The sequence below is a fragment of the Podarcis raffonei genome, chromosome 8 (genome assembly GCF_027172205.1).
Source record: "Podarcis raffonei isolate rPodRaf1 chromosome 8, rPodRaf1.pri, whole genome shotgun sequence".
NCBI lineage: Eukaryota > Metazoa > Chordata > Lepidosauria > Squamata > Lacertidae > Podarcis > Podarcis raffonei.
Window position 1 is genome coordinate 78,768,825 of NC_070609.1, and position 12,757 is coordinate 78,781,581.

General features: G+C 48.5%; 1 protein-coding gene across 5 annotated transcripts in view; it reads left to right on the forward strand.

Moving 5' to 3' along the window:
* The window catches only part of PAX7 (paired box 7), a 170,039-nt gene that overhangs the window by 112,321 nt on the left and 44,961 nt on the right, over window positions 1-12,757 (forward strand). For all 5 annotated transcript variants that reach the window (XM_053401017.1, XM_053401016.1, XM_053401014.1 and 2 more), the window contains one exon: window positions 1,570-1,766. In XM_053401017.1, coding sequence (XP_053256992.1) covers window positions 1,570-1,766 — 197 coding nt within the window. The remainder of the gene's footprint in view (window positions 1-1,569; window positions 1,767-12,757) is intronic.

A 12,757-nucleotide genomic window follows, 5' to 3' on the forward strand; every position in this document is an offset into this window, starting at 1 on the left:
CGGAATCGCCTCCGTTCTCTCCTCCGATGATAATTAATGACCTGAGCCTCTGATAAGGATCCAAGCATGTTCCCATTACGCAGAGTATCCAGCACAGGGAAGGGCGATAAATATGAGCTACATGCTAGGGTTTTATTACTAAGCTACGCAGACAGAAAAGAAATACATCCTCTCTCTGTGAGAGCAGAGAGCAACTGAACCACAAAGGAACAGGAAACCAGTAAACATCACATCCGCCTCCTGTCTTCTGTGAGACTTCCAACAGCCTGGAATGTCTGGAATGCAAAACAGAGTCTTGTGACTCCAAAGCACTGCACAGTGGCAACACACAGAAACCAACAGGTTGATGGATGGCATTTATATCAAACCTCAAGGTGGCAGGCATGGTCCTACCCATCACTCCTTGTTTAATCCGCACAACAATCCTGTGAGGGGGTTTAGGCTGAGAGGCAGAGTCTGGCCCAGAATCACCCAGTGAGATTCACGACAGAACGTTGGGATTTGAACCCTGGTTCTCCCAGTTCCTAGTCTGACTGGCACAGAGTGGGCAGAGCCAGGGATTGGCTAAGCCAGAGCAAATGATAGTTGAGTTCTTCATGGGCCAACACTGAGACTCAGGGCTTACCCACAATTCCTCTGTTCCCACTGCTTTCCCCTGGGGAAAACCACTCGGAACAACCTGCAATTTGTGTTGTCTCCTGCTCTGTAGACTGGCGGCTGCAGGTTCGATCCCCGCCATCTCCTGATAAAAGTCTCTTCCAGCCTTTACCCTTGCAACCTTCCAAATCCGCAGTTTCTGTTCACACCTCAGGGCAAGGGGGAAGGAGTTCTTCTTGCATTGCCAGTGGCTCCTGGTGGCTCTGTTTCTTAACGGCCCTAGCGAATTCCTCTGCAGCTTGTATTTCTTGCTTCACAGCCCAAACAATCAAAATCCTACCATTTATTAATTTCTAGGCTTTAGAGGGGGTCCCAACCAAATCTATAACATGCCCCCCCTTCACTTTAGCAACAGGGACAGCTTTCCACAGCTGGGCATGAGAAAATAACAGGAGGTTACTAACAGTGTTCAGAGCAGTACATCAAAGCAGATAGTTTGCTTTGGTTTAGTGCTAAATTGGTTTTCCCTGAGAAAGGAGTGGGGCAAGGGAGAAACCGCATAGACTCATCCCTAGAAAGCATGGGTCAAGCAGAAAAGTGGATAGCTCAGTTGATTAGAGCGTGCTGCTGATAATGCCAAGGTTGCAGGTTCGATTCCCATAAGGGACAGGTGCATATTCCTGCACTGGAGGGGGTCAGACTGGATGATCCTCAGGGTCCCTTCCAACTCAATGAATCCATGATTCAAGTGGAAGCGGAGGAGGGGGAAGGTGACAGGCAGGGCCACCCACTGGACTAGTTGCCCCATTCACCCCAGTGGACCAGACCTCCATTACAATAGGTGGTGGGAACATGATTTGGGCCTCAGGTCAAGATGGCGCCTCCATCCTGCCAGCCTTTCCCCAAAGGAACACAGTGATAGTCAGGTGATGACAGCCACCGCTTCTAACCCGATGCTTCGTTTCCCCACAGATGGGGGCAGCACTGTGCACAGACCCCAGCCTCTCCCACCATCCACCATGCACCAGGGAGGGTTGGCTGCCGCCGCCGCAGACTCCAGCTCCGCCTACGGGACCCGACACGGCTTCTCTACCTACTCTGACAGCTTCATGAACCCCGCAGCTCCTGCCAATCACATGAACCCTGTCAGCAACGGCCTCTCTCCCCAGGTAGGCTGCTTGCCTGAGTTTTCCATTGTCTCCGGCCTAAACTGTAGGCAGTGCGTGAGGAAACTGGGAGAACGCATGGCTGTTCCCACGTGTCCTTAGTTGAGCGCCGCAGCGTTTTGTTCATTTGCTTATTGTATAAAGCAGCCTGTATAGGCAGCCTGCAGCCCTCCAGAAGGCGTTGGACGACAGCTCCCATCAACCCTACGCTGGATGATGGAATTTGGAGTCCAACAATACTTTGAAAGCTGCAGGTTCCCCATTTCTTATTTCCCCCCACTCTTCCTCAGAAGACTCCCAGAGTTGCTTACCAATATCAGAAATGATTCCCTTTCCTCAGGCTTACAATCTAATAGCCGCGACACAAAAGGAAAGGGGATTGGAAGGGTGGAGGAAATAAGCAAACCCAGTTACTAGTTCTTAGGCAGTTCTACACATCTGCAGCTGAGGCTAAACTAGTTTTAGATCTGCGGCATTGCCAGGTCACCCAGTCAAAGATGGAAACAGAGCCCTTCAAGGAAGTAAGTGCCACCACATATTTGAGGACATCCCACGGTGTCTGCTTAGCCCCGATTCTGTTGCAATCCAGACACTGAGTAAAGGCCCTCTTACGCCTTCAGGACTTTGGCTTGCTGGCACAGCTGGTTTTAGGATTTGCTGTTGATCTCCAGATGTAACGGTCAGCCTTGTTTTTTGTGATTTGCCATGAAGGTTTTTTCCTTAAGCTGCTTTGAGATGTGACTTTACAGACAAATTAACCAGTGAATTCTGGTGTTGTATTTGAGAATGTCTGTTTGAAAACCATGAATGAATAGTTCCGGGTACTCTCTGCTGACCACAATAGTGGGAGACGAATCGTAGATACCAATATGCTTTGTCCATGCATCTTTCTATTGCAATATGTTATTAGACAAATCTGCATATTATATTTATGGATGCAGCGAGGGACTTTTTGTCTCCCAGACATTGTTGGACTGCAATTCACATCAGCTCCACCCAGCATGGCCAATCGTCAGGGATGATGGGAGTTGTAGTCCGGCGATATCTGGAGGGACACAGGAGGACCCCCATTCTTGTATTAGAAGAAGTCACGAGTTGTGATGGAGATAACCAGGGGCAGTAAAGTTGGAAAGGACCACCAAACGTCATGTAGTCCAGTTCACTGTGAGTGCAAGAATCACAGCTGAAGAATCCAAGAAAAGCACTGTGAAGGGAAGTCTGAGCCATCCCAATTAGTTGACAGAAAGAACACACCTTATATTTTCTTTGGGCCCAAACAAGTTCAAGGTGCATCAGTAATGCTGGATCCTTGCCCGGCCTGAAACCCTGGAGGGCCATTGCTGCTGGTCAGTGTAGACAATTCTGAGCAAGATGGACCAAATAAGCAGCTTCCTTGTTGTTGTTGTTTAGTTGTTTAGTCATGTCAGACTCCTCGTGACCCCCTGGACAAGAGCACACCAGGCACTCCTGTCTCCCACTGCCTCCCGCAGTTTAGTCAAAGTCATGCTGGTAGCTTCGAGAACACTGTCCAACCACCTCGTCCTCTGTCGTCCCCTTCTCCTTGTGCCCTCCATCTTTCCCAACATCAGGGTCTTTTCCAGGGAGTCTTCTCTTCTCATGAGGTGGCCAAAGTATTGGAGCCTCAGCTTCAGGATCTGTCCTTCCAGTGAGCACTCACGGTTGATTTCCTTCAGAATGGATAGGTTTGATCTTCTTGCAGTCCATGGGACTCTCAAGAGTCTCCTCCAGCACCATAATTCAAAAGCATCAATTCTTTGGCAATCAGCCTTCTTGATGGTCCAGCTCTCACTTCCATACATCACTACAGCTTCCTAACACGTGTTAAATGTATCCCCCAAGTGGCAGCATTACAAATAGTACAGAATAGGTCTTTGGCAAAGTTAACCCACGGTCCTTAAGGGTGTTACATCACTAAAGGAGAGCGTGAGTGGCAGAGGGTGATTGTGTCAGGGCTTTTCTTGACTTGGTTGGCTTCTGTCTCATTTCCTCTCCTCCCCTCCCTTTTTCTTCAGTGTCTGTTTAAGTGTAATAAGCATTTAAATGAAGTATTGCCTGACCAGGGATGGAAAGAAGAGGGGGAGGAGGAGGGAGAGATTTGGGAAGGAGGGGAGAGGAGTAGAAGGGGGTGTTAAATAGCAAAGAATTAGGGTGGGGGGGAGGGAGAAGATCAGATGCAAATCACTAGTAGAAAGGAAATTATGTGCAATTACCCAGCAAAACTGGGCAGCTTCTGCCCACCCCTGCCAACAAGATCTCATTAATAAGCAGAAAATAAGATTGAAATGGTGTGTAAAAGAGGTGGAAAAATGAATTTGAATGCTGCATTTGTCCACAATTACCCCCTCGTTCACACATATTTTATTGCAATTTTTTTTATTATTATTCTTAATCTTTCCATCCCTCAAAGCAGATTGGGAACATCCTGGCATTATGGTTGCAGAGGGAGAGGCATTACGGATTTCCCTTTTTCTTTCCCTTCTGCCCCCCTGAAAGAGACTCTGCCCGCTCTCAAATTTGCAAAGGCCGGGCTGGCGGGGATCAGAATTCATTGCTTCGGCTTATCGCCGTGTAGGAACAACTTCTTTTCCGGGGGGAAATGCCCGACCTTCAATTGCGTGGCGAGGCGTCCTGCAATGCGTCTCTTTCTCTTTTTCCCTCTGTAGGCGGGAACGCAGGAAGCCGCCTTAGGCAGAGACAGGGCGTTCGTCCACCTAGCTTAGTGGTGCCTGCACTGACTGGCAGTGGCTCTGAAGGATTCCAGAGCGGATCTCCCCACCCCACCCCTACTTGGAGATGCCACTGGGGGCTAAACATAATAAGAAAAGCCTGCTGGATTAGGCCAATGACCCACCTCCAGTCCAGCATCACCTTCTCATGGGAGAATTTGGAGGCAGAGAGTAATAATAATAATAATAATAATAATAATAATAATAATAATAATAATAATAATTTATTTGTACCCCACCCATCTGGCTGGGTTTCCCCAGCCACTCGGAGCGGCTTCCCACAAAAATTAAAAATACATCAAAATGTCACACATTAAAAACTTCCCTGAACAGGGCTGCCTTCAGATGTCTTCTAAATGTAAGGTAGTTGTTTATCTCTTTGACATCTGATGGGAGGGCGTTCCACAGGGAGGGCACCACTACCGAGAAGGCCCTCTGCCTGGTTCCCTGTAACTTCGCTTCTCGCAGTGAGGGAACCGCCAGAAGGCCCTTGGAGCTGGACCTCAGTGTCCGGGCAGAATGATGGGGGTGGAGACGCTCCTTCAGGTCTAATGGGCCGAGGTCGTTTAGGGTTTTAAAGAACAACACCAACACTTTGAATTGTGCTCGGAAACGTCCTGGGAGCAAATGTGGGTCTTTCAAGACCGGTGTTATGTGGTCTCGGTGGCCGCCCCGAGTCACCAGTCTAGCTGCTGCATTCTGGATTAGTTGTAGTTTCCGGGTCACCTTCAAAGGTAGCCCCACATAGAGCGCATTGCAGTAGTCCAAGAGGGAGATAACTAGAGCATGCACCACTCTGGCGAGACAGTCCGCGGGCAGGTAGGGTCTCAGCCTGTGTACCAGATGGAGCTGGTAGACAGCTGCCCTGAATACAGAATTGATCTGCACCTCCATGGACAGTTAGGTTGGTAACATCAACATGCAATGGGGGGATAACATCATGGAGCATTTCTCATCCCCCAAATGATAGAATTGGCACAGTCATTTTTACACTTCCATTGAGGAGGCACATTCCTTTCGGGAGTTTTCTGGGAACATAAGAGCCTGCTGGATCAGACCCTTGGCCCATCCAGCCCAGCATCCTGCTCTCAAAGTGGCCAGCCAGATGCCCCAATGGGCAGAATCTGAGCACAAGAACTTTCTCTCCTACTGCAGTTGTCAGCAGCTGGTATTCAGAAGCATCACTGCCTCCTCTTGTGAAGGGAGAACATGGTTGCCATGGCTAGGAGCCATTGATAGCCCTCCACGAAGTCGTCTGATCCTCTTTTAAAGCCACTCCTGTGGCAGGGAGTTCCATAGTTTAACCATGTGCCGCACGAAGGGCTTTCTTTAATCTGTCCTGAATCTTCCAACATTCAGCTGGATGCCCACAATTTCCAGTTCTTACGAGAGACAGAGAAAAGCTTTTCTCCATCCTTTTCCTCCATGCCATTTATCATTTCGTAAACTTCTGTCACCTTGCCTTTTAATAATAATAATAATAATAATAATAATAATAATAATAATAATAATAATTTATACCCCGCCCTCCCCAGCCAAGACAGGGCTCAGGGCAGCTAACACCTAATATAAAAACAATTGATTGAAATACAGCTTAAAAAACAAGATTAAAATACAACATGAAAACATTAAAATGCAGCCTCATTTCAGTGGAAACTCAAATCAAAAACTTTTGGGGGGATGAAAACGTCAAGTCTTCACCAAGGCTAACTATCCAGACTGGTCTTACATGGGCCGGAAAAAAGCCAGGGAAGTCCCCAAATAGGAGTTCCAACACAGAAGGAACTAAAAAGTCCCAAATGCTACAGCTTGTCTTCCTAGGGAAGTCTCTCCTGGAACCTGAGCCTGCAAAGCAGCCACCCCCTCTTGCCTCCTGGCTCCCCCTGCCTTCTTTAACTTTCTGCCGAGATCATAAGAAGACCTCACTCCAAAGGTCCACTGAGCCCAGCATCCTGTTACCAAATGCTCCATTTAGGAAGCCTGCAATGGATTCTCCCTCAAAACAGGTGGCAGTGGGGGGCCACCAACATGGATGGCTTCAGCAGAGAATTAGACAGAACCACCAAGCCCAAATGCTGTCCGTGGCTACCAGATCTTAAGGTCCACAAATGACAACATTTTGGAGGTCCCAAGTCATAAGGAGATTAGGTTGGTCTCAACTCAGGCCAGGGCCTTTTCAGTACTGGCCCCGACTTGGTGGAATGCTCTGTCGCAAGAGACTAGGGCCCTGCGGGACTTGACATCTTTCCGCAGGGCCTGCAAGACGAAGCTGTTCCACCTGGCCTTTGGTTTGGACTCAGTCTGACCCTTATGTTTCCCTCCCCTTATGGTTTTGACTTTTAAAATGAGGCTGCATTTTAAATTGCATTTTAACCTGTATTTTAAATTGTGTTTTTTTCTTTTTCTTTTTTCTTATTATGTTTTTACTGAAATTTTATTGGTGTTAGCCGCCCTGAGCCCGGCTCTGGCTGGGGAGGGTGGGGTATAAATAAAATTTATTATTATTATTATTATTATTATTATTATTATTATTATTATTATTGCCGCAATGGCTATGTTCTGCCTCCACTGTCAGAGGCAGTATTTGCAAACCCTTGGTTGGGAGAGTGCTGCTGCCATCAGGTTCTGCGTGGGGCATCTTGCTGGCTACAGCTACACCCATGTACAGTGGTACCTCGGGTTAAGTACTTAATTTGTTCCGGAGGTCCATTCTTAACCTGAAACTGTTCTTAACCTGAAGCACCACTTTAGCTAATGGGGCCTCCCACTGCTGCTGTGCCGCTGGAGCACAATTTCTGTTCTCATCCTGAAGCAAAGTTCTTAACCCGAGGTACTATTTCTGGGTTAGCAGAGTCTATAACCTGAAGCGTCTGTAACCCGAGGTACCACTGTATTTGGGCTACGTTTGCAGGTTAAAGAAGAGGCTGCTGGATCACGGCCACAGGGCCATTTGGTTCAGCATCCTGTTCTCAAAAATGCCTTTGAGAAACAAGCGATCAGGCTTGGTCCGTTGCTGGGGCCAGTGGTGCTTCTGAAAACCAGTTTCTGGAAACGGCAGGAGCATAGCTGTCAACCTTCCCTTTTTTTGAGGGAAATTCCCTTATTCCAGTGCCGTTTCCCACTGCTTCCCGCTGCTATCCCAGATTGTTAAATATCCCGTAGACTGTCCCCGGGACAGGGGAGGCTGCTGATCCCTTATTTTCAAGGCTGCTGATCCCTTATTTTCAAATCTGAAAGTTGACAGCTTTGGGCAGGAGCAGAGATGGCTCTTGGGACTGGGACTTGCTTCCCGTTGGGACATCTGGCTGGCCACTGTGGCACCAGGATGCTGAGCTACATGGGCCATTGGCCTGATCCAGCAAACCTCTTCTTTTATATGTGAATTTATTTTGTTTTTGCATCAAATGGATTTCCCTATTTCCAGAAGGCATTTGGAAACAGAGGCTGCAGTTTTTCTCTGCCTCTCCCCTCCTTCTTGCAGAAAGCTTTGCTGAGATCCCAACAGCTCAGTATCACATACAGCCCTCGCTCCGTAAACTTTTAACCTAAAGGATCCCACAAAGCTGGCATTTCTTTCCAGTAAACTTTTCCTTTTTTCCTTCATCCGCCCCCCACCCCCATCCAGAAGAGCCATCTGCTGCTGTCAGTTAGATTCCTGGGCTGAGGGCAGTGGGAAAAACCAGAGCAAAAACACGTCTCTCTCTCCTGCTTGTTTTTCTCATGTGAAAAGAGAGAAGTTTATTTTCCAAGTTGGGGCTCTGCCCTGGGATTTGAAGGACGGGGGTGGGGTGCATTGGAAGAGAAAAGAGGGGTTCCTGCAGGTGCCTTTGTAACAGAGATCCTTTCCTTTTGAAGCTGAAAGCCTTTCGAACTTTATAAATAGGGCCTGCTAAGCATGTGGACATCGATTTTCCAACTTTCCCCCCATTTCTTTTTTGGTATATATTTATTTACAAATAAAATGCCACAAAATATATTAGTAGATGGCAAATGAAATGCAATAGAAGTTGAATAAAAGAAGCTATCGGGAGCCAAATATATAGGGAAAGAATTCCATTGCAAATTCACATGTAATGAATTAATATAGCAAAAGTTCCATGTACAACAAATGGGTTTACATTCTCCTGTACCTTATTAAAGGTAAAGGGGCCCCTGACCATTAGGTCCAGTTGTGGCCGACTGTGGGGTTGCGGCGCTCATCTCACTTTACTGGCCGAGGGAGCTGGAGTACAGCTTCCGGGTCGTGTGGCCAGCATGACTAAGCTGCTTCTGGCGAACTAGAGCAGTGCACGGAAACGCTGTTTACCTTCCTGCCAGAGCGGTACCTATTTATCTACTTGCACTTTGACGTGCTTTCGAACTGTTAGGTTGGCAGAAGCTGGGACCGAGCAACGGGAGCTCACCCTATCACGGGGATTCGAACCGCCGACCTTCTGATCGGCAAGTCCTAGGCTCTGTGGTTTAACCCACAGTGGCACCCATGTCTGTTGTACCTTATTACTCCAGTGCAATACGAAAAGGCTGCATTTTTCAGTGAAATTGTTGTCTGCCCTCTCTGGTTATCACCATATACGTAAGCTTAAACATACAAACTATGTCCTATCTTTATTTTTCAACTTTGATTTTCCCCCCTTTCATTTTGCAAAAGGCCCCACTAATTTGGCTGTTTCGATTGGAACAATTTTGTCATGCCTTGGCTATTATTATTATTTTTTATTGCATTTATATCCCACCTTACTTCTTCCGAGGCTCTCAAAGTAGCATACATAGTTCTCCTACCCATTTTATCCCTACAACAACCTAGCGAGGTAGGCTAGGCTGAGAGTGAGTCACCCCCCCATGGCGGAGTGGGGATTTGAACCCTCGTTTCCCAGGTCCTCATCCAGCACTCTAACCACTGCACCTCAATGGCTCTAGGGATGGGGGGATGGAGAGAGAAAGAGGAATTGTAATTTAGTTTGCATTTGAAGATGAATTTATCAGATTGGCTCATCCTGAAAAGTGCATGAGCCGAAATGCAGCCATTTTTTCATAGAATCATAGAATTGGGATCCCAAGGGTCATCTAGTCCAACCCCCTGCGATGCAGGAAATCTCAACTAAAGCATCCATGACAGATGGCCATCCAACCTCCGCTTAAAAACCTCCAAGGAAGGAGAGCCCACCACCTCTGTTCCACTGTCGAACGGTTCTTAGCATCAGAAAGTTCTTCCTAGTATTTAGTCCGAATCTCCCTTCTTGTAACCTGAAGACACTGGATCGGGTCCTGCCCTCCAGAGCAGCAGAAAACAAGCTTGGTCCATCCATCCAATGTGACATTCAGCCTGCGTATAACTGCATATGTTGGTGAAAATGGCATGCAAAACATGGCAGATAAACTCGCTTTGCAAAAAATGTGTACATGTCAGGGGCAAGTGACAGGAGCAGGCTAGTACTAGCTCACACAGCGTCAGGGAAGTTAACTCTTAATTCAAAGAAACAAGCAGCTTGAGAGCGCAGACCTAGTGAGCACAGCAACTCTTCCCCGCAGATCATACCCCCATGAGGCAGTTGTGCGGACTGAAGGTCTCTGTTTTCCCACAGTTGCCTAAGCCTCCTCCTCCCTCTGATCCTTCCCAAGCAATCAGAGACTCCATCAACATGCTTGTCCCTGCTCCGCCCTCTTCATACCGCCCTCTTCTGGTTCTGGGAGACCAGCAGGAAGGGGAGCTGATTGCAACAAGAGGTGGAGACCCCCTGACTTCTTCAGCAGCCTGCCTGATCTCTGCCTCTTGCCCCACCCCCCTCCAGCCTCTGATTCTGCCTCTGGTTCTGGACTGCTCTCTGCCACAGCCTCTTCCTGCTCACTAAAGCCTGTTGCCTCTTCAGCTTCTGACACCTCCTCCTTCCAGTCTTCTCCCTCTTTTCATTTATCACCATCCCACCACCAATCCCCTGGCTCTGAGCCTGCTTCCCTTGGGGGTTCCCTAGCTGGTGCCTCCCAGCCAGTGCATGACGGAACACCATAATAAGTTCACACTAGAATGCTGATGAAGTTTCATGAGGAAGAGAGAGAGAGAGAGAGCGCACATAAGTAGAGAGGAATCAAGCCGAGGCTGGGTACATCTTCTTTTCTTCAATAGGGTTCCCGCTTCATGCTTGCAGTTTGAAACAGCAACACTTCTTTTACGAGGTTGTTTGTGGCTTTAATCGAGGAGCTAAAAGGGTTGCCTTTCAGCCGGCTGAAGATCTTTGGTTAAAGCTCAGCACGTGTCACAAATTGAAGCCATGCACAGTGAGAAGTCAAGAACCTCTGAGATCAATGGGTCTTGATCCCGGGATTGCAGTCCTGCTGGTCATAATGAATTGCTCGTTATGCTTTTGATATCCGGCATGTGCCTGTCTGCCTGTATAAAACAGTGCATTAATGCGGCTGGTGTTCCTCCAGCACCCCTGATCATTTTTACTGCCCTTGTCTACCTCTTTTTAGACATTCAGTGAAGACAATAGCTGGATGGGCTGACTCTGTATGGCAGTTTCCTCTTTATATGAGCCTTTTATTCAAAACCTGAATAAGGAATAGGATCCTACCTAGAGGGGGGCGGGTTTGGGGGGGGAGGACCATAGCTTAGTGCTAGAGTACCTGGTCTGCATGCAATTGAGAGGGTGCCCTGCTCCCTGAAACCCCAGAGAGCGGCTTCCAGTCAGTGTCGACAATACTAAGCCAGATGGAGCAGTTCCTGATTAATTTAGCCCCACGTCAGCCTCCAGAGTCCACATTTGGGACTGCGTCTTGCGGCATTTTCTGAAGGGCTTTTGTCGCCGTCTTTTTGTGTGTGCCTGGGGGCTTCAGAGCAACTGAGCGATGCCGCCTTGGCCGAGAGAGAATTGAAACGCCTTTTTTTCCCCTTTCCTTTTTTTTTTATTGTCCTGCTTTATGTGGATTAATCAGGGAGCCTGGGAGACGGGTTCAGGCAGGCCAGATAGAGGGAGAGAAAATGAGAGATTAGCACATTAACGCTGGAGCGAAGAGTGCGACCTCTGGAATTCGGAGGCGGGCGAGCCATTTGGACGGGCTGGAGTGACCCAAAGAGAACTGGGGGGGGGGGGAGCCAGGAGGAGGCTTTTGGGCAGAGGAGGCCCAACCGAGGGGGGGGAGGCAGGGGAAGAAGGTGCCAAGGATGGAAGCCATTCAAATAAGGAGGAGACACGACTGTGTCAAGTATTTGGGAAGATGGATGCAGAATGTGTATATAGGAAGCCACCTTATCCCAGGGAGGGTGGCTGGGTGCCCCGTTTTTGCAGAGGACAGTCCTCTCTTTGAAGGGCTGGCAATCCTCTCTTTTAGGAACAGAGAACCTGATCCAGAGTGAGGGCCACATTCCCCATGGTGGCAGCCGTCAGGGGCCGCATGTGGGTGGTGGGTGGGACTAGAAACGAAGGTGGGTGGAGCAATGGATTTTGCCCTTGTGTCTTGGGAGCTGGCTGGTACCTACACACGCTCAGTGCTCCATTCAGAAGGTGACCCCGAGGATACCTTCCAGACAGGAAAAAAGCGCTCGAGGAGTGTATGAAGTAGAGCTGGTGAGAGGTGCGAAGGAAGCTTCCTTTATGCTGAGTCAAACACCTCGGATGTTCTGCATGCAAAGCAGGTGTTCTGCCAGGGGCCGATCTAGCTCAACACAGATGGGCAAGATCTGGTAGGGGGACATTAGATTATGCAGCTCATCCATTGGTTACTTCAAGACAGGATTGCTGCAATGCTCTCTATGGGGGGCTTCCCTTATACTTGATCCAGAAGCTGCAGTTAGTCCAGAATGCTGCTGCATGATTGCTGAAAGGAGTGAGGCTCAGAGATCTGCCGATTGGCTACTGGGCCAACTTCAAGGTGTCCCTATTAGTATATATACAACTACAGCTTCTGGATCAGGCTTGAGGGAAGCCCCACGTAGAGTGCATTTTAGCAATCCAGTCTTGAAATAATCTAACTCATGAACCATTCTAGGATGTCCCTGTTTGCACGGGAGAAATGTTGGAGGCCAAGGAATAGGGCGTCCCTGTTTTCATCAGAGAAATGTTGGAGGGTGTAGCCAGGATTTCCTGTTCTAGACTCAGTTGGCAAAAGGCATTTCTTGCCAGTGTGGCTCCCCGAGCCTCTGTGGACAGATCTGGACCCAGAAGCACTCCTAAACTGCGAACCTGCTCCTTCAGAGGGAGCGCAACTCCTTCCAGGGTAAGCAACTGACCAATTTCTCAGGCACAGGACCTA